The sequence below is a fragment of the Camellia sinensis genome, chromosome 2 (assembly GCF_055761805.1).
Source record: "Camellia sinensis isolate YWXY chromosome 2, ASM5576180v1, whole genome shotgun sequence".
NCBI classification, from domain to species: domain Eukaryota; kingdom Viridiplantae; phylum Streptophyta; class Magnoliopsida; order Ericales; family Theaceae; genus Camellia; species Camellia sinensis.
The window spans coordinates 207,449,334-207,477,001 of record NC_138962.1 but is presented as its reverse complement, the minus strand read 5'-3'; the positions used below and the strand labels follow the sequence as shown (position 1 = coordinate 207,477,001).

At 39.7% G+C, this 27,668-nt stretch overlaps 1 protein-coding gene across 2 annotated transcripts in view; it reads right to left on the bottom strand.

Moving 5' to 3' along the window:
- Positions 1-21,218, bottom strand: part of LOC114314981 (glyoxylate/hydroxypyruvate reductase HPR3) — a 30,468-nt gene extending 9,250 nt beyond the window's left edge. For both annotated transcript variants that reach the window (XM_028261556.2, XM_028261557.2), the window contains exon 1: positions 20,603-21,218. In XM_028261556.2, coding sequence (XP_028117357.2) covers positions 20,603-21,061 — 459 coding nt within the window. In that variant the 5' untranslated portion in view covers positions 21,062-21,218. The remainder of the gene's footprint in view (positions 1-20,602) is intronic.
- Between the last annotated feature and the right edge of the window lie 6,450 nt (positions 21,219-27,668).

Below are 27,668 nucleotides of genomic sequence, written 5' to 3'. Positions count from 1 at the left end.
CGGTTCCACCTCTGTTGGCCATTCTGTAAATGAAAACAGTGAATATACAAGCCTTGAAAGTGCATCAGCTAGAGTATTATCAGAACCATTAATGTGTTCTAAAGATACATCTATGCCTAAGCCTGTGATATAATCTGTGAAGGCTATCCATCTGGACCGCGACGGTTTATGATCCACTGTTTTGTTGAAGAAACTGATTATGGCCTGACAATCAGTTCTTAGAGTTAGCTGCTGTTTATCAAGATAATATATCTTGAAGGATTCCAGAGAATTCATGCATGCGTAGATTTCAGCATCAATTGTTGATTTGATGGGATTGAACTTTCCACTAGCGTATGCACAAATTTGCTCCGTAGATCGAGGATCTTTAGCAGCTGGTTTCCACTTGCAGATTCCTCCCCATCCTTCCATGCATCCATCGGTTTCAAGAATAATTGCACATTGTGATGGAGGAATTGACAGATCTGGCAATTTCTGGATTCTGGCTTTGATCTTGTGGATTAAGTCCCAATCTTGGGCATTGAGCCTCTTCTCACCATTTGGGCTGATCTTCGAATATAATGGGCTTAACATGCGGCCCAAATCCTTGATGTAATGTCTAGCATAGTTGAGAAGGCCCAACCAAGAGCGTAAACCCTTAGTTTCTTTAAGGGTTTCATCTGGGAATTGGGCTACTTTAGTTACCACATGTGGTTGTAGCTTTATCTTTCCCTGCCCAATTGTTGATCCAAGAAAATCCATCTGTACTGCAGCAATTTTCATTTTTGTTGGGCTTAGGATGAGCCCATTCTTTTGGCAAATCTCAAGCATGGATCGTATATGCTTTACATGCGTCTTCTCGTCTGGAGAGAAAACCAGAATATCATCTATGTAGACAGCAATGTACTCCTCAGTTCCTTTGAAGCATAGATCCATCTTCCTTTGAAAGACTGCTGGGGCATTTTTCAATCCAAATGGCATAACTAGCCATTCATACAACCCAAGAGGTGTCCAGAAAGCAGTCCATTCAATCGAATCAGGGTGCATGGCAACCTGATGAAATCCACTTTTTAGGTCAAACTTGGAATAAATACGGCTATGGCCCACCTTTGCCATTATTGTATTTATACCAGGTAGACTGTATTGATCCTTATGGGTGTTGTCGTTCAGCCTTTTATAATTACACACCATTCTTTCTTTGCCACGTTTCTCCTCCTTTGTGACAGGATCAATATACGTACCAGAATTTACGATGAACGCCGTGGTACGATGTCGACTTTTGCTTGGCCGGATTACCTTAAGTTGTAGAAGCTGCTCAATATGTTTCTTGAAACTCTCCTTCATTGCTGGCGTTATGTGCTTCATTGGCCTGTCATTGATTATAAAATCAGGGTTCTTCAGGTCCAACTTACAGGTAATCTGATTGTGTGACCAATATTTCATAGGGTCTTCGCCTATGATTCCACAAGTCTTGAGCTGCTCCATTAACTTTTCAAAATGTTGCTCAAAATGAGGACTGATATTAGTGGAATGAAATAGCCATTCTGATGAAGGCTCATAATAATGATCCACTGTTAAATCTTCCTCTTCTTCATGTCCTTCCAGAAGATTTACTGATTGACGGGTCTGAATTGTTATTACATTCTTGTAGAATGTAACATTGTCTCCTTCGATCCGTACGCCTCCATACATTGCTCGAATGAAGTTGCACCCGATAATCATCTGGATTCTTCCTCCAAGGTGGAATGGGAAACTGTATGTATAAGGGATTCGAAACCAATTATCCCCTATATACATTTTTCCACCCTTCAATTTCTTATTTGCCTTTGACTTTGAATTTATACCATTGAACTCAACAGTATATGTGTTTTCTTCCAAGGCTTCAGCTGGGACGGATTCAGAGTCTACGACGCAAGTTGTTGCTCCTGTATCAAGAATTGCGTGTAGTGGGATCTTCTGTAATCCTGAAATTTCTAGTTCCACAGTGAGATTGTAGAGCATGTTTTTCTTTTTCTCCTTTAATTCTCCTCCTGCTACAACTTCTTCAATAGCAAGAACTTTTTCTGGTGGAACTTCTTCAAAATGAACATGAGCTTCAGCTGCTTCGGCTTCTTCAGCTTCTTTCTCCAAATTCAGAAGTTCATCTTCTTTATACTTCCCTTTTCTTCTTAGTTCTCGTTCATCATCCTGTAGCTGAATAATTAACTTGAGTTCTTCAAGCTCTGTCTTGTATTGAATGGCTTCTTCCCGGAGCCTCTTCATTTCAGCTTCACACCACCGGATGTACTCTTGTTGCTCTTGCAACAATGGCTTTTGATTGTAAGGGATTGGAGCCTTTCGAGTGATGAACGTTGTGAGGTTAAAGTAATGCTTGGCACATAGTGCGCATGTTAAAGCATTACATTTATTGCAGAAAGCCTTCGAGTATGAGGATAAATCTCTCTTGCATGTGGTGCATTCTGGTCTTCGATCTTCTGGTAATGGGTTTTGCTGATCCCATTCATGTTGACAGTGGTAAATTTCTGGAGAGACCTTAATTTGAGCCCTGTATCCTCCTTCCTTGCCAAGCCAATAGGATTTATCAGCTTCTCGAAGCATATAGATTGTTTCTGTCAAAACTCCTCCAATTTGTTCAGTATCATCAAGTCCTTCTGATACCGAATAGATTGCATCTGAGTCATCATCTCCTAGTTCTACAGACATAACATCATAGTCTTCAGGAATGCTTAGATTTCAAATACAGCTACCCTCTTGACATTCTTCTTTTCCTTCGTGCAATCTCTGGCATAATGTCCTTCTTCTCCACATAAATAGCATTTGCAATGTTTTGACTTTTGCAAATACTTTCTCTTGTCAATTCTGACATGAGAACTATGTGGCTTTCCTTTATAGGTGGTAGCCTTTCGAACACCATACTTCTTCTCTGGTTCCTTATAGTACCCAGGGATAGGAATCTCCCTGCAGAAGTCCAGATTTCGAAGTGACTTTTGGAATGCCGCATTCTTACATTCAGCTTCCAAATATTTGTATGCATAAAGGATCCGAGGAACGACGCCAATTGTATTTGCTCCATGTCGTTCTGCAAATCCTTTCTTGATTCGTTCTCCAAGGTCACCTGGCATTTTTGACCATAGTTTAGAGGATAACTCTTCTCCAACAAATAATCTTCCTGACTTTGTTGCAAGATGTAAGTAATCATTTAAAAACTTTATGATATCCTTCACATCTCTACACGAAAGCCTTTCAAGATCTCGATAAGCTTCTTCTTGCATCAGAGTCGATCCTTGATAAGGGTCTTCCAAAGTAAACACAGTTCTCATTTGAGAAATGATGTTCTGTGTACCTTCATTCCCATCGCCTATGGCTACAAGATTAGCATATTCATCTGCATATCTCATTCGCCATTGCGTCCAAATCAGCTTCTCCGTTTCTCCAAGAAGATTCTCCATAAACAGGAGTTTATCTCGAACATCTGTAAATCCTTGAGAAGCAACATATGACCTTGTGATCGATTCCCATCTCATGAAAGCATCATCAAATCTTCCAAGAGATTGTGGAATGACAAACATAGCTCCTGTATGGTGCATTGCGGATGGTAAGTTCCACATTTCGTCTTTAGCTTCTCGTCGGAAATTCGATCGTCCTCCTGTATAAGAAGGTCTTTCAGGAATGTTAATGGAAGGACCATGTCCTGTGGCTGGTGGATAGCCTGGAGGTCCCATCATTGAATCCTGTGGAGGATTATAATGAGAGGTTACGGCTGATGATGAGGATAACAGATACTGAGGCTGTTGTTGTTGTCTTTTTGCGATCAAAGCCTTCAACTTCGTGATCTGCGGGTATTCTGTTTCTGCTTCTTCCTCCATCATAGCGATAACATTGAGCGTAGAGTCAGAGTCTGAGTCTTCACGTCTATACTCCAAAGCAGCTCTCCCTGTGCTTCCAAATCCTTCAGTGCTCCTCCAGTTGCGAGCATCATTCCTGTCATTATTCCGAATGTCACATAGATTGCGAGCATCTTTCTCCACCATCCTTGGTAAAGAAACCTTCTCGAAAATAATCTGAGCAATTCTGTCACCGGCACGAACTATAAATTCCTCCTGATTGTGATTAAAAAGGAGCACCTTAACTTCTCCTCTATAATCAGGGTCAATCACTCCTGCGCCGACATCTATCCCATGTATTAAAGCAAGCCCAGATCTTGGGGCAATTCGACCATAAAGTCCACAGGGTATTTCCATGGCTATACCAGTGGAAATTAACATTCTTCCTTGAGCTGGGATAACATACATGGCTATTGATGTTAAATCATAGCCTACAGCTCCATCAGTTGCTCGAGTTGGCCTGGTCGCTTGTGGTAACATTTTGATGAATTGAACAGCATCAAATCCTTCATATTCACTCATAGGATAGCAGGTTCGACAAAGTTTTTCCTTTTTCTTGTCCTTCTGCTTCTGTCGTCTAGACCGTTGTGGAGGAGGATAGGATGATTCAGCATCAGAATCGGTTTCCGGTTCCGGATGTGATTTGGATGATCTCCTCCTTTCACCACCTTCCGTTCGCCGTTGAAACTCTGCATATCGAGTGCTGGCTTGTTCCAAAGTCTCTTTGAAGACATTTGGTTGCTCTTCAAAGAATAATAGTGTTTCTTGCCGATTACGGGATTCATTCTGAATAGAATGAGTGTCATCGTCAGATTGCATGGTTTCATTATCATTTGAATCATAATGAACTGGGTCTGCACGTTGAGCCGCTACATAATCTCCGAATCGCAAGCTAAAATTTCCTCCCGGCAAATTTCGAGAGACAGCAGTTGTTGGCTGTTGAGGATGTACCCTTCTGGCTGGTGGTCTTATAATCCAATTACAACCTTGTAAGACATCAGTGGGAACTTGTTCTCCTGGGATGGCTTTGACTCCTCGAGATGTAAGAAATTTAGTTACTCCTTGAATTTCATAAGCAAATCCAACATTGGGAGTATTGGATAATCTTCCGACTAATCCTCGAGTTATCAACAGATTGGCTTCACCTCCTTGCCAATTTTCATATCCCCTTGTTTGAATCACGATCTGCACACGATTATAGAAATCCCCAATAGTCATCATAGTATTTGGAACTATGTAGACCATTTGTATTCCTCGCGTAAGATCAACCTCCATAGATTGGGACTTAATCCACAAGATCAAAGCCAGAATCCAGAAATTGCCAGATCTGTCAATTCCTCCATCACAATGTGCAATTATTCTTGAAACCGATGGATGCATGGATGGATGGGGAGGAATCTGCAAGTGGAAACCAGCTGCTAAAGATCCTCGATCTACGGAGCAAATTTGTGCATACGCTAGTGGAAAGTTCAATCCCATCAAATCAACAATTGATGCTGAAATCTACGCATGCATGAATTCTCTGGAATCCTTCAAGATATATTATCTTGATAAACAGCAGCTAACTCTAAGAACTGATTGTCAGGCCATAATCAGTTTCTTCAACAAAACAGTGGATCATAAACCGTCGCGGTCCAGATGGATAGCCTTCACAGATTATATCACAGGCTTAGGCATAGATGTATCTTTAGAACACATTAATGGTTCTGATAATACTCTAGCTGATGCACTTTCAAGGCTTGTATATTCACTGTTTTCATTTACAGAATGGCCAACAGAGGTGGAACCGGAAGATATGGAGGTGCTAGTCGGCCTTCAGCAAATCGAAGAACTTATCCTCTCCTGCGAAGAGAAGAAAGGATCATCCTCTCTCAGACAGAGCCATCCAGCCGTTGGATTGATCCACAATTTCATCCCCGTGCTGTACAGTACCAGTCTCTTCTGCAACAACTCGAGGATCGGTTTACCTACGACTCCGGAATATCAATGGAAGAAATGGCAGAAATCCAGGAGCAACTCTCCAATGAAGAAGACGATGCCATTGATCAAGCTAGAACTGCCTTGCAACAGCTCCTCAAGATACAGCAGCTTAAGCTCGAAGCCATTGCCAGAGCTGCAACCTCTGATAACCAGTATGGAGACAAATTACCTGAGGTCCATCAGCAAACATGCGAATTGAAGGAGATAGACAATGAACTATTTGACGTCGTCATGCTGATGAGGGTGTTTCGTTTCTGATCAGGGTTATCAACAGTATCTGTTAGTATTATTATCTTCAATAATGTGTTGATCAATAATGGAAGAACGTGGTGGGACTAGTCTGTCTGTGTCAGTCAGTCATGTCGGTGTCAGTCTCGATAATGTTCCTCTTCAATCAATACTCAACTAACCATTGAGAAAAGCTGAAGGAATGTTATCCTCTTATTTCTGTCGTATTAAAGATATTTTGTAAAAGAAAGATGCTGTTAGAATGATGAGATTTCTGATAAGGTTCGCGATAGTGCGACGATGAGGTCCAATGAACACTCGACACGTATCCTCAACCTTATTCCGATCTTATCTCTTAAGGTCTATAAATAGAGTCATAAGTTAAGTGTCTCAGGCATCAAGAAAAGTTCCAAAAACTACACTTGGTACTTGAGTAGTCAAGAGAAGTCAAGTTTCGAGTCTTGTAATCAAAAGTTTGAAGAAGTTTTCGCTGTAATAAAATTTCTGTAAGTTTCTATCTAGTTCTTTTCTTACTAGTAGATCCTGTTGTTTGGTATCAGAGCTAGTTAGTTTACATATGGCTATTATAGCGTAAACACCTATCAGGGTAGTGAAGGCCTCTGTTGTTGAAGGATTAATTATGCTTTATTTACTGTTTAAACTATATCTTTGTTATTAGTATTTTGCCAGGGCAAAGGTAACCGTATATTAACCAAGGCAAAGGCTATTGAAGTTCTCAAAATTATAAAAAGGTATAGCATGATTTCTATATTTAAGTTTCTAAAGGCAGTATAATCCTTGAAGTTAAGATTTAAGTAAAAGACACAGGCCCTATATCTGGCAGAGAGGAGTAAGTCCAGTGAAACCCTGTGGTGAACAAGAATTTAACTGGTAATGACTACTTGGACCTTGAACCTTAAACATGCGGCCCAAATCCTTGATGTAATGTCTAGCATAGTTGAGAAGGCCCAACCAAGAGCGTAAACCCTTAGTTTCTTTAAGGGTTTCATCTGGGAATTGGGCTACTTTAGTTACCACATGTGGTTGTAGCTTTATCTTTCCCTGCCCAATTGTTGATCCAAGAAAATCCATCTGTACTGCAGCAATTTTCATTTTTGTTGGGCTTAGGATGAGCCCATTCTTTTGGCAAATCTCAAGCATGGATCGTATATGCTTTACATGCGTCTTCTCGTCTGGAGAGAAAACCAGAATATCATCTATGTAGACAGCAATGTACTCCTCAGTTCCTTTGAAGCATAGATCCATCTTCCTTTGAAAGACTGCTGGGGCATTTTTCAATCCAAATGGCATAACTAGCCATTCATACAACCCAAGAGGTGTCCAGAAAGCAGTCCATTCAATCGAATCAGGGTGCATGGCAACCTGATGAAATCCACTTTTTAGGTCAAACTTGGAATAAATACGGCTATGGCCCACCTTTGCCATTATTGTATTTATACCAGGTAGACTGTATTGATCCTTATGGGTGTTGTCGTTCAGCCTTTTATAATTACACACCATTCTTTCTTTGCCACATTTCTCCTCCTTTGTGACAGGATCAATATACGTACCAGAATTTACGATGAACGCCGTGGTACGATGTCGACTTTTGCTTGGCCGGATTACCTTAAGTTGTAGAAGCTGCTCAATATGTTTCTTGAAACTCTCCTTCATTGCTGGCGTTATGTGCTTCATTGGCCTGTCATTGATTATAAAATCAGGGTTCTTCAGGTCCAACTTACAGGTAATCTGATTGTGTGACCAATATTTCATAGGGTCTTCGCCTATGATTCCACAAGTCTTGAGCTGCTCCATTAACTTTTCAAAATGTTGCTCAAAATGAGGACTGATATTAGTGGAATGAAATAGCCATTCTGATGAAGGCTCATAATAATGATCCACTGTTAAATCTTCCTCTTCTTCATGTCCTTCCAGATGGCATAACTAGCCATTCATACAACCCAAGAGGTGTCCAGAAAGCAGTCCATTCAATCGAATCAGGGTGCATGGCAACCTGATGAAATCCACTTTTTAGGTCAAACTTGGAATAAATACGGCTATGGCCCACCTTTGCCATTATTGTATTTATACCAGGTAGACTGTATTGATCCTTATGGGTGTTGTCGTTCAGCCTTTTATAATTACACACCATTCTTTCTTTGCCACGTTTCTCCTCCTTTGTGACAGGATCAATATACGTACCAGAATTTACGATGAACGCCGTGGTACGATGTCGACTTTTGCTTGGCCGGATTACCTTAAGTTGTAGAAGCTGCTCAATATGTTTCTTGAAACTCTCCTTCACTGCTGGCGTTATGTGCTTCATTGGCCTGTCATTGATTATAAAATCAGGGTTCTTCAGGTCCAACTTACAGGTAATCTGATTGTGTGACCAATATTTCATAGGGTCTTCGCCTATGATTCCACAAGTCTTGAGCTGCTCCATTAACTTTTCAAAATGTTGCTCAAAATGAGGACTGATATTAGTGGAATGAAATAGCCATTCTGATGAAGGCTCATAATAATGATCCACTGTTAAATCTTCCTCTTCTTCATGTCCTTCCAGAAGATTTACTGATTGACGGGTCTGAATTGTTATTACATTCTTGTAGAATGTAACATTGTCTCCTTCGATCCGTACGCCTCCATACATTGCTCGAATGAAGTTGCACCCGATAATCATCTGGATTCTTCCTCCAAGGTGGAATGGGAAACTGTATGTACAAGGGATTCGAAACCAATTATCCCCTATATACATTTTTCCACCCTTCAATTTCTTATTTGCCTTTGACTTTGAATTTATACCATTGAACTCAACAGTATATGTGTTTTCTTCCAAGGCTTCAGCTAGGACGGATTCAGAGTCTACGACGCAAGTTGTTGCTCCTATATCAAGAATTGCGTGTAGTGGGATCTTCTGTAATCCTGGAATTTCTAGTTCCACAGTGAGATTGTAGAGCATGTTTTTCTTTTTCTCCTTTAATTCTCCTCCTGCTACAACTTCTTCAATAGCAAGAACTTTTTTTGGTGGAACTTCTTCAAAATGAACATGAGCTTCAGCTGCTTCGGCTTCTTCAGCTTCTTTCTCCAAATTCAGAAGTTCATCTTCTTTATACTTCCCTTTTCTTCTTAGTTCTCGTTCATCATCCTGTAGCTGAATAATTAACAGCGAATTGAAGGAGATAGACAATGAACTATTTGATGTCGTCATGCTGATGAGGGTGTTTCGTTTCTGATCAGGGTTATCAACAGTATCTGTTAGTATTATTATCTTCAATAATGTGTTGATCAATAATGGAAGAACGTGGTGGGACTAGTCTGTCTGTGTCAGTCAGTCATGTCGGTGTCAGTCTCGATAATGTTCCTCTTCAATCAATACTCAACTAACCATTGAGAAAAGCTGAAGGAATGTTATCCTCTTATTTCTGTCGTATTAAAGATATTTTGTAAAAGAAAGATGCTGTTAGAATGATGAGATTTCTGATAAGGTTCGCGATAGTGCGACGATGAGGTCCAATGAACACTCGGCACGTATCCTCAACCTTATTCCGATCTTATCTCTTAAGGTCTATAAATAGAGTCATAAGTTAAGTGTCTCAGGCATCAAGAAAAGTTCCAAAAACTACACTTGGTACTTGAGTAGTCAAGAGAAGTCAAGTTTCGAGTCTTGTAATCAAAAGTTTGAAGAAGTTTCCGCTGTAATAAAATTTCTGTAAGTTTCTATCTAGTTCTTTTCTTACTAGTAGATCCTGTTGTTTGCTATCATTCGAGCAATGTATGGAGGCGTACGGATCGAATGAGACAATGTTACATTCTACAAGAATGTAATAACAATTCAGACCCGTCAATCAGTAAATCTTCTGGAAGGACATGAAGAAGAGGAAGATTTAACAGTGGATCATTATTATGAGCCTTCATCAGAATGGCTATTTCATTCCACTAATATCAGTCCTCATTTTGAGCAACATTTTGAAAAGTTAATGGAGCAGCTCAAGACTTGTGGAATCATAACCTCACAACGTTCATCACTCGAAAGGCTCCAATCCCTTACAATCAAAAGCCATTGTTGCAAGAGCAACAAGAGTACATCCGGTGGTGTGAAGCTGAAATGAAGAGGCTCCGGGAAGAAGCCATTCAATACAAGACAGAGCTTGAAGAACTCAAATACAGCTACCCTCTTGACATTCTTCTTTTCCTTCGTGCAATCTCTGGCATAATGTCCTTCTTCTCCACATAAATAGCAACCAGTAGGGAACAGACTAAGGGATTCAATTACCATGACGCCACCCCTCACCATGGAGGCCCTGATGGAGAGAGTGCATCAGCACATCAGGGTAGAAGAGGATGGCGCACGTACCAAGGCAAAATCAAGTGCGACCGCAGTACCAGAAAAGAAAACCTATGCGAAGGTCAACACGGTTGACCGAAGTAACAAGAACGGACGTGGCAAACGAGATAGTGGAGAGGACCCATACAAGAGATGGTTAAGAATCCGCACCGCCATAACTACGGTGTTCAAAAAACCAATATATCGGATTCTGAGTGAAATAAAAGACGAGCCTTTTGTCAAGTGGCCGGCCAAGCTAGGGGAAGCTCAGAAAAATTACGACGACAGATCACGGTGCACCTTCCACAAAGAAAAGGGGCACCGAACTGAGAATTGCACGCCACTGAGACAGCATTTGGAAGAATTGGTGGCAGCAGGCCACTTGGACAAATACATTGAAAGAGGAGCGCAACCGGCCCCCCAAGATCATAATGACCATCCCAACAGAATGCCAATCGATGCACCACCTCAAGGCATTATCAATGTAATTCATGGAGTTTTTGAACCTGAGCGCATATGCGAGCTCAGAGGTTCAATTAAGAAAGCTGAGCACTTTAGGGAAGTATTAAGTGCCCAACCTGCCATCAAGAAGGGGAAAATAGAGGCAACAAACGTCATGTCTTTTTCAGATAAAGACCTGGATCGAATATACTGTCCTCACAATGATGCTCTGGTTGTCACTCTCCGAGTCAAAGATTTTGACGTCAAGCGGATTCTGATTGACCAGGGTAGTTCATGTGAGATCATGTACTACGACACATTTAAACAACTGAAGTTGCAAGACAAAGACTTGGCGCCTGCAGTTTCTCCCCTGATTGGATTTAACTCCATGCCAGAGTGGCCTGTCGGCAAAATAATTCTTCCAGTCAGAGTAGGGAGTGTAACAAAACAAGTGGAGTTCTGGGTATTGAAGGTCCCCTCCACATACAACATCATCTTGGGCAGAACATGGCTGCATGCCATGCATTCGGTAGCGTCATCATACCATCAGGTAATGCGGTTCCCCAATGACACCGGCATAATTGAAGAAGTCTATGGCGATCAGATCATGTCAAAACAATGCTTCGCCACAGCGAATGGAAGCCGAGCTGCCAAAGGATACGTTCATTCGGTGGAAGAACCAGAGAGTAATGAACTATTCGCGGACGTCGGCAAAGAGGCTGATCAGAAAGCGGTGGAGGACTTGGTGGAGGTAAAAATAGATGAGAAGAACCCGGATAAGTTCTTCTTGCTTGGCTCATCGTTGTCCAGCACTAAGAGATTAGAAGTCTTGGAATTCTTGACCTCTAATATCGAAGTGTTTGCCTGGACACCTTACGACATGCCAGGCATTGATCCAAACTTCATCAGTCACCAACTCAATGTCCACCCATCCGCCAGACCTGTCATTCAACGCACACGCAGATCAGCACTCCACCACGCCGAAATAGTGGCAGAAGAGGTAGGCAACCTGTTGGAGGCAAGAGCAATAAGGGAAGTGCACTACCCAAGATGGATCTCCAACACAGTCGTAGTGCCAAAAAAGAATGGTAAATGGCGTGTCTGCGTCGACTACAAAACAGTCAACAAGGCGTGCCCAAAAGATAGCTTTCCTCTACCAAGGATAGATCAACTGGTGGACCTAACGGCAGGGCATAACCGACTTAGCTTTCTGGATGCATACAGAGGCTACCACCAGATCGCTATGCATGAACCAGACCAGGAGGTCACATCCTTCACAACACTAAGGGGGTTATATTGCTACAAGGTCATGCCCTTTGGCCTAAAGAACGCAGGGGCAACATTCCAACGGATGGTCACCAAGATGTTTGAACCATTGTTAGGCAAAACAATGGAGGCTTACAACGACGACATGGTGGTCAAAAGCAAGGATGAGAATGACCATCTTAAAGATCTAGGCGAGATGTTCCAGATCCTGAAGAAACACAAGTTGCGCCTCAATGCGTCCAAATGCGCATTCGGAGTTGGATCTGGCAAATTCTTGGGCTTCCTGGTGACCAACCGAGGTATAGAAGCAGACCCCTCTCAGATCAAAGCAATCCAGGAGTTGGAGAAACCAAACTCAGTCAAAGAAGTGCAGTATCTCACTGGTATGGCAGCTGCGCTCAACCGGTTCATAAGCAGGTCATCAGACAGACTACGACCATTCTTCCAAGCTTTAAAGGCCAAGTTTGAGTGGGATGAAGAATGCGACCGAGCTCTGGAAAGCTTGAAGGAGTACATGTCTTCCCCACCACTACTTGTTACTCCAGTACCTGGTGAAGAACTCTTTTTGTACCTGGCAGTCTCTCAGCACGCAGTCAGCGCAGTGTTGGTTCGTGCAGAAGGAATACAACACTTGCCCATCTTTTATGTCAGCAAGACATTGTTGGGAGCCGAAACAAGGTACTTGCCCTTGGAGAAACTAGCATTAGCATTAATGATGGCATCCAGAAAATTGGCGCACTACTTTCACGCCCACACCATAGTCGTCCTCACAACCTTTCCACTAAAAGCTCTGTTTGAAAGGGCGAACTTTAGTGGGCGAATTTTGAAGTGGGCAGTAGAGTTGGGACAATTCGACATCAAGTTCTAACCCAAGACCGCAATAAAAGCCCAATTTTTGGCAGACTTCGTCGCAGAGTTTACTCCTGGAAGTCATCATATCTGCCCAGTCGACCTAACTGACACAACCGAACTAGGGACGAAAGTTGACGCCGGAATAGCGCAACCCCTAGTGGAAGGTAGTCAATCAAGCACCAAGGCAGACCATACTAAGGACAACAAGGGAGAGACAAACAAAGGCTCACCAGCAGTTCAAACAGAGGACAAAGGACAAACAGCCAACATGGACCTTGAAGAAAACTCCATTCTTGACCTCACGACATCATCTGATCCTTCCACTTGCTAGAAACTATTCGTTGGAGAGATGTGGAAGCTCTTTGTGGATGGAGCATCCAACCGACATGGTGCAGGGCTTGGCATAGTCCTCATCTCTCCAGACGGCCTGGTTATAGAGCAAGCAATCAACCTTGGCTTCCCAGCATCCAACAATGAAGCGGAGTATGAGGCACTTCTCGTAGGACTCAAGTCAGCACACTTCATGAAAGCAACCGAACTAATGGTATACAGTGACTCTCTACTGATGGTAAACCAAATTTCTGGCGAATACGAAGCAAAGGACGACAGAATGGCCAAGTACCAAGAGTTAGTCAGAACAGAGATCAAGAAGTTTGATGTGGTAAGGATAGAACAAATTGGCAGGGAGGAAAACAGCCGAGCGGACGAGCTAGCAGGCCTTGCCTCAATGGCAGATACATCAATCCCTCATCCATTACTCATCGACTTCTTACCAAGACCAAGCATAGAAGACCCCGAAGCAGAAGAAGTATGTTGCACAGAATTAGGCCCTTCTTGGATGGATCCCATCATCCTATTCCTAAAAGACGGCATCCTACCAGAAGAGAAAAAAGAAGCCAACAGAATAAGGGCAAAGTCGCAGCGATTTTGGCTATCTCCATCTTTGGCATTATACAAGAAGTCGTTCTCTGGGCCTTACCTCAAGTGCGTTCATCCCAGCAAAGTAGAAGCATTCCTGTTCGAAATACACGAAGGGGTGTGTGGAAGTCATCAAGGGGGAAGGTCGCTCGCTTACAGGGCTATTTCGCAAGGATATTGGTGGCCATATATGCAAGCAGACTCAGAAAAATATGTGAAGAAGTGTGAAAAATGCCAGAAATTCGCACACCTAATACATCAACCAGCAAGAGAACTCCTACCCTTAACTAGCCCATGGCCTTTCGCAATGTGGGACTTGGACATAGTAGGACCACTTCCAACAGCACCCGGCGGCAGAAAATTCTTTCTCGCAGCAACGGACTACTTCACAAAGTGGGTGGAAGCAGAAGCATTGGCGTCAATCAAAGAAAAAGATGTGAAGAAGTTTGTTTGGCAGAATATCATCACTCTGTTTGGCATACCAAAAGCACTAATCTCAGACAATGGTACTCAGTTCGACGGCAGAATCTTCAGAAGCTTTTGTGAAGAGTACAAGATAGAGTTCTACAATTCCACACCGGCATATCCTCAAGCAAATGGACAAGCCGAAGCATCAAATAAAGTCGTCTTGGATGGACTAAAGAAAAGGCTAGAGAAAGCAAAAGGCAAGTGGGCAGATGAACTTCCTCACGTCTTATGGGCTTACCGCACCACGCCCCGGCGATCAACTGGAGAAACACCATTCTCCTTAGCTTATGGAATGGAAGCGGTGATCCCACTAGAAGTTGGCCTCCCCACAATTCGAAGCGAAAATTTTGATCCAAACTTAAATGGAGAAGCCATAGCCTTACAACTCGACCTTGCAGAAGAAAGAAGAGAAAGAGCACTAGTCCACATCGCCTCATACCAACGAGAGTTAATCCGAAAATACAGCAAAAAGGTTCATCCAAGACAATTCAAGATTGGGGATTGGGTACTACGCAAAGTAATGGGAAACACCTTGATCCCAGGAGACGGCAAGTTAGGCCCAAATTGGGAAGGTCCTTATAAGGTGGTTGGGTTAGCAGGCAAAGGGGCATACCACCTAGAAGACAAGGATGGCAAGGCAATCCCTAGGCCATGGAATACGGCCAATCTCAAGTTATTTTACTTTTAACTTTTCTTTTTCAAACACATGTAATTTTCTCTTCCTTCAATAAAATGAGAAATTCTTTTTAGCAGAAGTTGTTCCTTGTAGAAGTTAGCTTTAGTAAAGATTAAGTATATTGCAAGCATTCTATTATAAGTTAGCGGGAAAAACTAACTTAGAGGTTGGCTGGATTAAACCAACACCCTTCCTAAGCCCAGGATAAGGATCCAGGCTGCAGGACATTTGGTCGGAATAACCAAATATTATAAGTTAGCTGGAAAAACTAACTTCGATGGTTGGCTGGAATAAACCAACTCTTGTTACTCTTCAGCCGAAGTAAGTACAAGGCTGAAGAGTGGTTGGCTGGAATAAACCAACTCTTGTTACTCTTCAGCCGAAGTAAGTGCAAGGCTGAAGAGTGGTTGGCTGGAATAAACCAACACCTGTTACTCTTCAGCCGAAGTAAGTGCAAGGCTGAAGAGTGGTTGGCTGGAATAAACCAACACTTGTTACTCTTCAGCATCAGTAAGTGCAAGGCTGAAGAGTGGTTGGCTGGAACAAACCAACACCTGTTACTCTTCAACCGAAGTAAGTGCAAGGCTGAAGAGTGGTTGGCTGGAATAAACCAACTCTTGTTACTCTTCAGCCGATGTAAGTGCAAGGCTGAAAAGTGGTTGGCTGGAATAAACCAACTCTTGTTACTCTTCAAGTCGAAGTAAGTGCATAGCTGAAGAGTGGTTGGCTGGAATAAACCAACTCTTGTTACTCTTCAGCCGAAGTAAGTGCACGGCTGAAGAGTGGTTGGCTGGAATAAACCAACTCTTATTACTCTTCAACCGAAGTAAGTGCAAGGCTGAAGAGTGGTTGGCTGGAATAAACCAACACTTGTTACCCTTCAGCCATAGTAAGGGTATGGCTGAAATTGGATTGACTGGATTAAGCACTTTGTACTCCTCAGCCGAAGTGATTATATCGGCTAAGGAGTGGTTGGCTGGTAAGCAAAGTTTAAAAAGCCAGAACCGAAATAGAAGTTGGTGTAATAAAAGGCATTACAAAGTACAGGCATACATATCAGAACCGGAATAAGAGTTGAAGCAAATTTTTCATTCATTAAAAAGTCATTACAGAAGGGCACAGCCCGGTTACAAAGACAAGGTAACAAAAAAAGAAGAAAAAATCAGGAAAAAAGTTCTTCAATTTCGGCATCAAAAGCCGCGTCACCAGCAACTTGAAGACCGGTTGCAAGAGGAAGTTCACTCTCGGTTGCCAGAATGCTTTCGGTTGGAACCACGGTTTCATTTGGCTGTTCGATAGGTAGGTCATCCACCATGGGCTCCAACCGAAGTGACGGGTCTGCACTTATAACCGGAATGTCTTCGGGAGCAGAGGAGTCATCAGAGTCTGAGTCCTCCAGAAACTCTTGTTGCAAGGCATTTGCATACTCCACAAGGGACTTCGGTATAAAGTAAGCTGGAGGGTCGAAGACCTCGGTCTGTTGATCATGACCGAGCTTCTCCACAGCCGCCCTCCAGCCGCACTTGAAGAACAGCTCCTTGGCGGCGTCGCATTGTTTGACATAGGCGTCTTCTGCCTCCTTATAACCTTGCTTGTACCCCTCCTTTTCGGCCGCCTCTACGCTCTTTTTTAGTTCGCTTATTTCGGTGTCTTTTCTCTTCTCAAGCTTCACCAACTCCCGCAGATATTTGTCCTTCATAGCAATGGCCGCTTTCTGCCTTTCTGCCTCCGCCGAACTAACCAGATCGGCAAGACGGCCGTTCTCCGCTTGTAGCTCGGCCATTCTCTTTTCGACTTCTTCTAGCTCGGCCGTCTTTGCCTCGGCTTCCGCCATTGCTTGCCTTGTGGTTTTTCTCAGTTCTTGGACTTTCTTGTAAGTAATATTGTTCTTTTGTAAGGCCTGGCAAAACAAAGATTTCCTTTGAGCCGAAGTAAAAGTTGGAAAATTTAGGCAGAAAAAACAGACAGAGCTACTTACCAAGATCATGGACTTCGATGTGGACCGGATTGACTTCATTTCGGTGTTTAATTGCTTTAAGTGGTGCTCCATGTCCTTGGGGAGGCACACACTTTTGGCCAGGTTAAAGGCCAATTGGTGATCTTTTTCAGCCACGACCGAGTCAGTTGCTTTGATGTCTCGGTCGTTGAAGGTCAGCGGCGGAGCCCACTTCGGAGATTCAGCTCGGTCAGTTTGCTCCGGTTGGGGGGAAGGTTGAGGACTTTGGGGGACGGATTCAACCTCATCGACAAGTTGCTGTTCGGTCGATGTAGATCGGGCGCGTTTGGAAGGGCGAGATGAAGAAGGCCGTTGAGAAGGGAGGGCCACAACGGCAGGCTGCGCCTCAGTAGTTGGTGGTACTTCGGCCCTGGTTATTGCGGTCAGAAGGGCCCTAACTCTGCTTTTCTTTGCCATCTCTTCTTCAGCAGTTAATGGGACAAGTCGTATTTCGGGTAAGGTTGGGTCCGGTTCTGGTGCTTCCTCGAGAAGGAAATCGGTCACTCGAGCCTTCTGACGACCGCTATATCGGTAGGTCGGTTCAAAGTTTAGAAGTTTGGCCCAACTCCTTTCTTTACACCGTAGTGCGGCTCGCAAAATCGCAAGGTTGGGATAGCTGTACAGGGAACGGAGGTGGGCGAAATCTACAAAAAGAGAAGTGTTAGTTCGGCTAATAGACTAAAAAAACCGAAATAACATACAAGGAAGAAGACCAAAGTTAAATTACCGGGCTCTCCCTTTTTCCAATTTATAGGTCGGCCAGGAATTTGGGCTTGAAAATCCTCAAAGTTCCCAGAGACCCAGAAAAAATCATCGTCGTTAAGATCTTTGTCCGGTGTGTGTTTAACTATCTTCTCTCGGCGGCGACGAATCCTAAGGTAATAGACCCACCCAGCATCTTTCGAGCCGATGGAGTATTGATGGAAAATTTTGGCCAGGCCGAGGTTCAGTCCGGTTTGGTGGTTCAGTGCGGCTATTCCCATTATGATGCGATATGTATTGGTGGACAGTTGGGTGGGGCATAATCTAGTCTGCCTAAGAAATTCGCAGATCAACGGTTGGACAGGAAACCGCAGTCCGGTTTCTATTATGGATTGAAGGGTAAAAGGGACAAAGCCTTCATTTTCCCAAGGAATAACATCTTTTTTGGCCAGCGTCAGATGGACGTCATCAGGAATTTGGTAATCTTTCCTAAATTCGGCCATGCCACCAGGGGTCTCAACTAGATACCTATACTTACCCATCTGATGAATAATTTACTTATAATTTATATCGGTGCAAAAATCGTGCTCAGTAGCTCGGTTGAGCGCACGCAGGAGTGCCTGGGTAACCTAAGTCTGCAAAGTAAAAAACAGAGGGGGTTAAAGCACTGATCAATGGACCGTGCTACAATTTAAAAGCAAGGTATAAGAGCCCTACTTCGGTCTCAAGAAACTGGTTCTATCTCGGTTCATCAAAAGGTTTGGTAGCTCGGTTTGAGCAGTTTGCTCGGTAGACCGGTGTAACGTCTAGGGGCAGCTTTCTGAGTTCGGTCTAAAAAACTAAGAAAACTGGTTTAGCCCCAAGGCCTAAATAGGTTGCGGTGTGAATAAAGTTACTTCGGTTAAACCTCTAGGGCGGCTTTCTGAGTTCGGTTTAAGAACTAAGAAAGCCGGCTTGGCCCCGAAAGCTTAGTTCGGTTGAAAACCTAAGTTCCTAGTTTGATATATTCAAAACTCGGTGATTTTATTTCGGGTAAAGTGAGTCAGGCTCTGGTAACCCTTTGAAACTTTCAAGTTCAAGTTCGGTTATTGACTATAGTGATCTACCTATTTGGGGCAAACAGGATCCTAGTTCGGTCGCTACCTAGTTTTGGATCTAAGGCAAGTTTTTTACAGAAGTTCATGCATATATAAGCTCTGCTATTGTTTATTCGTGAAAGTACAAAAGCGAAGCGTCAAAAATGAAAGAAAATGTTTGCAAAAGACATACAAAACAAGATATACAGTTGCATAAAACAAATGTAAAAGCAAAAACATGAAGGGAAAGTGGATTTGCTTACCAGATTAAAGAAGGGACTGAAGATGAAAACTATTGCAGTAAAGAAAGAACACGAACAGCAAGAACACAGAGAGAGAAGATGAAGAAATGGCAAAAGTGAAGGGACCTAGCCTCAGGGAGTGTTTTTTAGAAAGCCCAAAATTTGGGCGGGACTGTTCAAAATTCACGAAGTACGAAAGACGGCGTGACAGCCGTCCTCAACCTATCAGAATCTGCCACGTGTCATTGGAAGGGGAAGCGTTACAGTCGCTGTGATTGAAGAGACGTTTTGACCGGATAAAGCAGAGTTCGGAGTAAAACTAGCTCGGCTGGATACACTGAAGGGTTTTTATCTCGGCTGGAAAGGCTTGTAGAACTTCAGCTCGGTTGAAGGATCTGTAATCTCAATCATGCTATGCAGATGAAATTAAGGGGCAATTGAGAGGGTAATTTTTTGGGAAAGAATTGGGCCGAGCTGTGAGTTGGGCCCTGCGGCCCAAAGTATGAAGGAATCGGTAAGAAGCCGTAATGTTATTTCGGCCCAGTAGAGGTGTAGGTACTCCGGCCCAGGAGAAGTGAAGTTATTCCGGCCCAGGAGGGGTGTGGTTACTCCGGTTCAAGAATGTGCAAAGCAACTCCGGTCCGGTGGCAGTTTGAAGTGAGTCCGGCCTTGCATTTAGTCCGGTCGTGACATATTATGGTTAGGTCGGTCAGAACTTGCTACTTGGAAGATTGATCTAAACACACCATGGTTGAACAGGGGAAAGCCGAGATAAGGAGTTGGAGGAGAAATCCGAGCTAAGGATAGTTCGGCCTTCTCTGTAGCTCTACATAGCCAGTTTTTATTTCGGTTAAATGGTAGTTCGGCCATGGAGGAAACCATCCCACTTGGTTTAAGCAGTGGGGGAGGGTGTAAAAGGATAAGCATTATCCTCAGGAGTATGAATCCTAGGAGGACTCTGTATGGAGAAATAAAAGTCCTACTAGGATTATGCCACTCGAAACCTATAAAAGCTCACAAGCACCACCTTGGAGGAGGTAATTGAACACAATTCTTTCTGAGAGCATAAAACTTTGTCTATTTGTCAAGCTTACTGACTTAGGCATCAGAGAGGTTTCCGGCACACACCCGCCGGCTAGCTCACGTTTGTGTTTTCAGGTGATAAAGCGACGTCGTACGGAGGAGCGTGGACTTGGTCAACAGGATTATACGAGGAGAATTATTTCCTCCCCGTACAGTTATAATATTTTTTCTTTCTTTTACTTATAACTTAGAAAATTAAAATTATGTCATTTTTTTTTAGTAGCATTTTCCAAAAACAAAAAAGACAATGACACTTACAATGCAGTCTTGTTAACTAGACTTATTTATGTACATATTTTGACTGATAAATTTATCATTATAAAAATTTATTCATAAAAATAAGAAAAATTAATAAATTTATCAATAATAAATTTTAAAGTATGACCTATTAATAATATACCTAAAAAAAATTATGAAATTGTAATTATCACTGATTCACATAGAAATTATGAAAGATAGATAGAGAGATGGAGAGAGAAAAGACCTTGGAACCATGAGGATATTCCCCTTTGATAGGCCAAAGACCACCACGAACGTACCGATCCGAAGCACTAATTCCTCTTATAACATCAATCAACAGCGCAACCGCCGTGTCGGCAATGTCCTCCGAGACCACGTCGCCGCCGGCTGCGACGGCGATTCCACGGCTGCGGCACTCTTGCAAGTCGATGTGGTTGACGCCGACGCTGGAGGTTACGATGATCCGGACCGACGGGAGGTGGCGGAGGATGTCGGGGGTGACCGGACCGCTGCCGGATGTGAGCATCGCTTCTATGGAACTTGCTTCGGCAGCGAGGAATTGGTCGGTGGGAATTGGAGATTCCCATGCTTTGAGGAATTGGAATTTTTCTGAGAATTCCTTTTCGAACATCTTGAACATTGGGGGTGGTCGGAGAACTAAAACCCTGGGGAGCTGTTTGGCTGCTTCTTCTCCTTTTGCCATGTTTTGGAGTGTTTGGAAATGAAATTGTCCAAGTGTAAATAAGGAATTGTCTCTCTCTCTCTCTCTCTCTCTCCTACTCACTCTTCTTGTCTATAAGCAAGGGGACTTGGTGTGGTGGGGATGGCTATTCCTTTTCTAAGGATTTATGATTGGATTTGAAAAGGATTGGAAAAGAACGGTGAACTGTAAATAAAATAATGCGTTTTAATTGGTATATTAATTAATATATTAATAGATAATGTAGTATAATTTTAAAAATTTTAAGTTTTTATAATTTATATAATGGTGAGTTTATAATTTTAAAGTGATAATATCATAATATATATTGACACATTAATTAATATCAATTGATGCATGTAGTATCACTAATAAAATATATTTATATTTTACTTAATTTTATATATTTTTCTCTTTTTGTCTCTAAATTTTTTTTCAAATCTATAAATCAAGTACAACTTAAAAATTTTATCAAATTTTTTATCAAATATCAATTTTTTTACCAAATACTCGTATAATTGTAAGTCTCTAACATTGTTGGGAAAATAATCTGCGAGTGATGTCTGAAAAAATTAATTACAAAAAGTACAAAATATTATAAATATTAATAATTTAATTATAATTTTTTTTAATTAATTTTCACTGACACATAATCAATGTAATTGTCTCAAATTTAAATTCTCTGCACACCTTGACTTGTTTGCCAAGAAAATGCAGGGTAAATTACAAGGCATGGTTTCCCTTCAAATTAGAGAGTGTTAAGTTTGTGGAGATTTATAGTAGGTTTCATTTTGATAATTTAAATTATTTAATGTGTAAAATTCGTCGAGTACTATATACTTATAAAGAATCACATTAATTAAATATCGATAGTTATCTCATCAGATCAGTTTTCTGTTAACCGTTTATTTTTTTACCGTCTGTTTTTTTTATACAAAACTAATTTGATCACGTAATTATCGATATCCGATCAACGTGATTTTTTACGGGCATATAGTACTCAACGAGTTCTACACATTGACGATTCGAAATATCAAAACGGGTCCCGTACGAGCCCAACAACACCTTGTAGTCCGATCTGAAACTGGAGGGAAGCCAATCTCAAATTACAAATACACTTCGTAAGATTTATTGAAAATATAAATTTTTTTTTTGTAATTTTGAAAATTATAAATATCACCTTATCAAAAAAAAAATTATTTAATGTAATCAATAGAAAAAATGAAATTCCTTACTATTCTTCTATACAATAATAAAATTATTTGAATTGTTAATTAAAATATTTTTTGACATCATTAAAAACTGATAATTGACTTAATGATTTATTAATACAAAAGAGCCATTTGTTATGCGATTAAAAACTTGAAAAAACAAGATATAATTTCTAAAATTATAAAGGATAATTTGTATTTTATGTAAACCTGGGGTTGTATTTGTAACTTATTTAAAAATATATTACTTTCTAAGCTCACCTAAAAATAAAATAAAAAAAGTAAAAAAAAAAAAAAAAACCTCTCACATTTTGACATGATGTAAGAACAAACACATAGAATATCTTTTTTTAGTGGAAAGGGAAGACAATTTTTATTGATGCAAGTAAAATGGACTAAAGATTGTGCAAATTAAATTTTAAAAGAATAATGTAATAATCAAATTTATAAGGTTTACTATAGTTAAACCATGATCATGAACAAGTTTATAAATATACTCCTGAAAGTGGTGTTGTTGTTGCCAAGGATGGATCTAGGGAGGGGGGGGGCCGAGGGGGCCGCGGCACCCCCAAAAATTTGAAAAATATCATATATTATACTAGATATTTTAAAATAATTTAAAATTATAAGAGTTCGCACTCTCAAATTTTTTTAAAATAATTTCAAAATTATATAGAGTAACCCCCCAATTTTTTGAATTAGTTAACATATATAATAATCTATTTTAAATTTCATGTACGTGTATTTTTTAAATTAGGTCAAGATGAAAGCAAAATTTTAGAAACTTTAATGGGTCAAAGTGTAAAATATGAAACTTTTACAAATATATAAATTATAAGGCTTGCTGGAGAAACTTGTTCAAACAAAGCACTAAGATTAAAAAAAGAAAAGAAAACAACTGATCTGAGAGACTTATTGCGATTCGAAAGAGAGAAGAGAAGCGAAGAGATGAGGGAAGAAACGAAGAAGCTTTGTTGTCGAACTTCGTCAAAGCTGGTCGGCGTGGACGATGGAACCGTGGACTCTCACTGGTAAGTTATCTGATATCCCTTCAGCTTCAATGTGATTATTCTGTTTTTAGACTAAATATTATGATTGATTGTGATTTTAGACTGAATAATGCGATTATTTTTCCATTAATTTGTTATTAGTTGTTATTGGTCACCCATAAGCCTGTAGACAACTAGAAATCTTCAACCCTAGTTTCAGTTTTGGTATCCCAAACTTGACAACCCAAATCCCCAACTTCCTACGTCACATAACCCACAATTACACTCCCACTGTCAATAGATTTCGCTCCTCTCTCCAAAAACTCTTTTATTTTACTATGCCAATTGAAAAAATAAACACACATATACTCTTTCAACACACACTCAGAACCTATCACCTCTAACATTATCTGGGTCAGCAATTGATTTTGATTTTTTTAAAAAATAAATATTAATTTAATGACAATGTAGGGCCAATGCAAGCTGGTTGCTTTTTTGAATGAAATTGTGGCAGAGAGGCTGGCATAGGATGGAAAAGCCAGAAGTTACAATGAATATCTGATAATTATTATTGGTACCATTGTTAACTAAATATTGTGAATTTTTTTTTAATACTATGATTTATTGTAATTGGTAGGTACTGTGTTGTGTGATTTCTTGATAATTGAATAGGCTTTTAAGTTATGATTTGTTGATTTCCTCCAAGAATTTGGATAAAAATCTAAATGTTATTTTGTACTGCCATATATTTTATGACTTTTAGAAATAGGATGGAAGATGGTTTTCTAGCTAGTTACTTGATTACGTACATTGGAAAAGACATTGCTCGAGGGTTTGATATAGACTCTATCATTCATGCTTTTGATATTATGAAAGAGCGTCGAGCTCAATTGAAGATGCCTAATTTTAGTAAATAAATGCATTTAGAAATAGTTACTACTTTTTGTAAGTGAATATGGGCAAAAAAATACTCTCAATTGTATGATCATCTTTTGGTACTCAACTATGTTGATAAGGAATATATAATTCAATATTTTATCGTAACATTATTGATTTTTTTTTTCATGTTAGCAGAAATTGGTATTGAATTTCAAATTTTATTGGTTAGAGGTTAAACATACTTTGGCCCTCCCAAAATCATATTCCTGGGTCCGTTCCTGCTTGTTGCTGAGATCTATCTAGTTCTAATATCTTTTGAATCAATGAAATGTGGTGTTGCTATTGCTGATATTTATCTAGTTCTAATATCTTTGAATCAATGAATTGAGGTGCTTCTAAAGGGATTCTTTTTGAAAAATTATCAAAATTTTCGAACCTCAACCTTACACTAATATTGCATAATCATTTGTAATCTCTCAAATCTTAATTCACAAAATCTCTCATTATGATATAATCGTGTACATTTCGATAGTATACTCTTCTTTCTCACAATCACATACATGTAAGACCTATTATGGTAGAATTTACATGCATGCGAGAGGGCAAAACTAATAATAAAATAATTTTATTAGACATATGGAAGTGTGGAATCCAAAATAACTACTTCATTAAATTATAGTATGTTGTTTTTTTTCAAAATTTTGAATAATAAAAACCCTTACGACATTTGTTAAGAACGTATTAAATGAGTTAAACCACCTCCATTATATATAAAGTTAAGAAGATAATAAATATAATTATTCTTTTCTGAAGAGGACTAAAATATCCTTCTTACCAAATTACCTTTTTTTTTTTACAATTTCCTCAATTTTAAGTTTTTGTTTGTAATAGTAGCTAATGATCACCAAACTCTTTTTTTTTTTCAATTTTTTATTAGTACTTTACAAAAAAACTCATACATATTTAAAAGTGAGATTTTTAGTATTCAAATATGATAAATAATATACAAACAGAAAATATATATGTAAAACGATGTGTTAAATTATGAAGCTATGATTTTACAACTTAAAATACATCTAGATGCATTTTATTTACAAAAGTGTCATGGTTGTATAAAACAAATAGTATAATAGATTTTTTAAAAAAATATTATTAACAATTCAAAGGATTCCCGTCAATTTTATTTTATTTTTTTAATAATAAGTTTATGAACATAGAATTAAGTCACGAAAATAAATACATATTATATATGAATGGATAAATTTTTTTTTAAAAGAGATCCATTTACAAATCATGTAAAGTTTTGTCCATTCATATATACTGGAGAGACTAATGCGAAGATACTAATAGGTCGAATTATTATCCAATAAGTCTATGATAAGTAATGATATTTTTCATCAAACATTATTAAAAATATCACTAATTGTTAATTTTTAGTGACAATTTAAAAATTGTCACAAAAAAGTCACTAATTGTAAATTTTAGTTACAATTTATAAAAATCGTAACCAAAAAAAGTCATTAATTATCAATTTTTAGCGACACATGTAAAAAATCGTCACAAAAAATTATTTTTAGTGATGATTTTATTATGACTTATTTTCAATAGGATTTTATGATAATTAAATCCAACTATTATGATCTATTAATAATTTACTCTGAGAGGGTAATTTATGTGAAAATTGGGTCGAGCTGGGTAATGGGCCGTTATGAGCCGCAGTACAAAAGGCCGAAGTAAAATGGCCATGTAAGTTACTCCGGTCGTGTGGATATTTTGAAGCTAGTTCGGTCCAACAGAAGATCGAAGTTAGATCGGTCTAACGGTACTTTGGAGTTAGACTGGTCTTGGAGTTACACCGGTCATGACATGTTAGTTCGGTCTAACCACGCCATGGGTTGTACATGAGAAGCCGACGTAAGAGCAGGAAAAGGAAGAGTTAGTTCGGCTCATTCTGCGGCTATGCATAGTCATGTTTACTTCGGTTATATTGAAGTTCGGCCATGATAAAATCATCTCACTTGGTTTAAGCAGTGAGGGGGGTGTTGAAGGGTAAGCATTATCTTTCAGGAGTATGAATCCTAGGAGGACTCTGCATGGAGAAGTAAAAGTCCTACTAGGATTGTGCCACACGGAACCTATAAAAGCTCACAACATCACCTTTGGAGAGGTAACACAACTTTGTTTTCTGAGTACACAGAGCCTTTGTCTATTTGTCAAGCTTACTGACTTAGGCATCGGAGAGGTTTCCGGCACACACCCGCCGGCTAGCTCACGTTTGTGTTTTCAGGTGATAAAGCGACGACGTACGGAGGAGCGCAGACTTGATCAACAGGATTATACGAGAAGAATTATTTTGTGCTCGTACATACTCTATATATTGTGTTTGATTCTATAATAAATTCTTTGTTGATATCAAAACTTTTTTTCTTTATATCTTTCCATTAAAAAAAGGTTTGATTAATCTAATTTCTATACATATATGGTTGTTAATAAGAGCATGCCAGAAGGGAAGTGGAAGACAATTCTCCCACTTATCCAATCTTCTGAGGCAATAATTTAGATTTTTAATTATTTTGTAAAATTTATACTAATATTATTTAATTACAGTTAAAAAAATATATGATTTATTTTGTATTATTATGTGTAATTTTATAAAATAATATAATTATTATGAATTTAATGATCAAAGTATAAATAAATAATTAAGTTTAAATAAGGTTAAATTAATGAAGAATTAATAAGAAGATGACACGTGGCAACTTGGCTCGGTGGCCACGACAATCTCTCTATGAAAGAGAGGATTTGCTGGGGTGAAAGAAAGAAAGAAAATGGAAAAGAAGGAAGGAAAGGAAAAAAATAGTGAAAGTTAAAAGGGACTTTGGTAGTGGAAAGAAAGAGTGATATATTAAAGTTAAGGTGAGTTATATTATACCTTGAGTCTTCAAAATGTATTTTACATATGTTTTAATTTACCATACTTATTTTAGCCTTCGTTTGGGAAGTGGGTTGATTTTTTAGTTTTTTTGGCTATTTTAGCCTGGGCTAAAAAGTTTGGTTTGGAAAGGACTTTTTGGCTTTTTTAGTTTTTTTTGTAAGAGAATAATGTAATGATTATGGGTTAGATGTGATATTTTATTTTTTGTGACTAAAATAGCCTATTTTGTCTTTTATGGTTAAAATAGCCAAAAAAGCCTCGTTTAGCTCTTGCCAAACGGAGCCTTATACAAGTTATGTTTTATAAATTATATTAAGTTATATTAATATTTCAGTTACGTGGATTATTTTCTGAACTCTACTTGTGAAAATGAAACCCATAGATATGTTTGTTTATATTTTTAAGAATATTTGACTATGACCTTATAAACAATTATGTTTTGTAAGTACCATACGGGAGTCTCACGTCTTGGGGGACTTAAATAATTATTGGCCTTTGTTTGACCACCTTGTGGTTCTCTGTTTGTCATGGATCCATTGATCTTTGTTTTGTGCAGAGCAAAGTGCTATGCGGAAATAAGTGCTACACTATTGTGG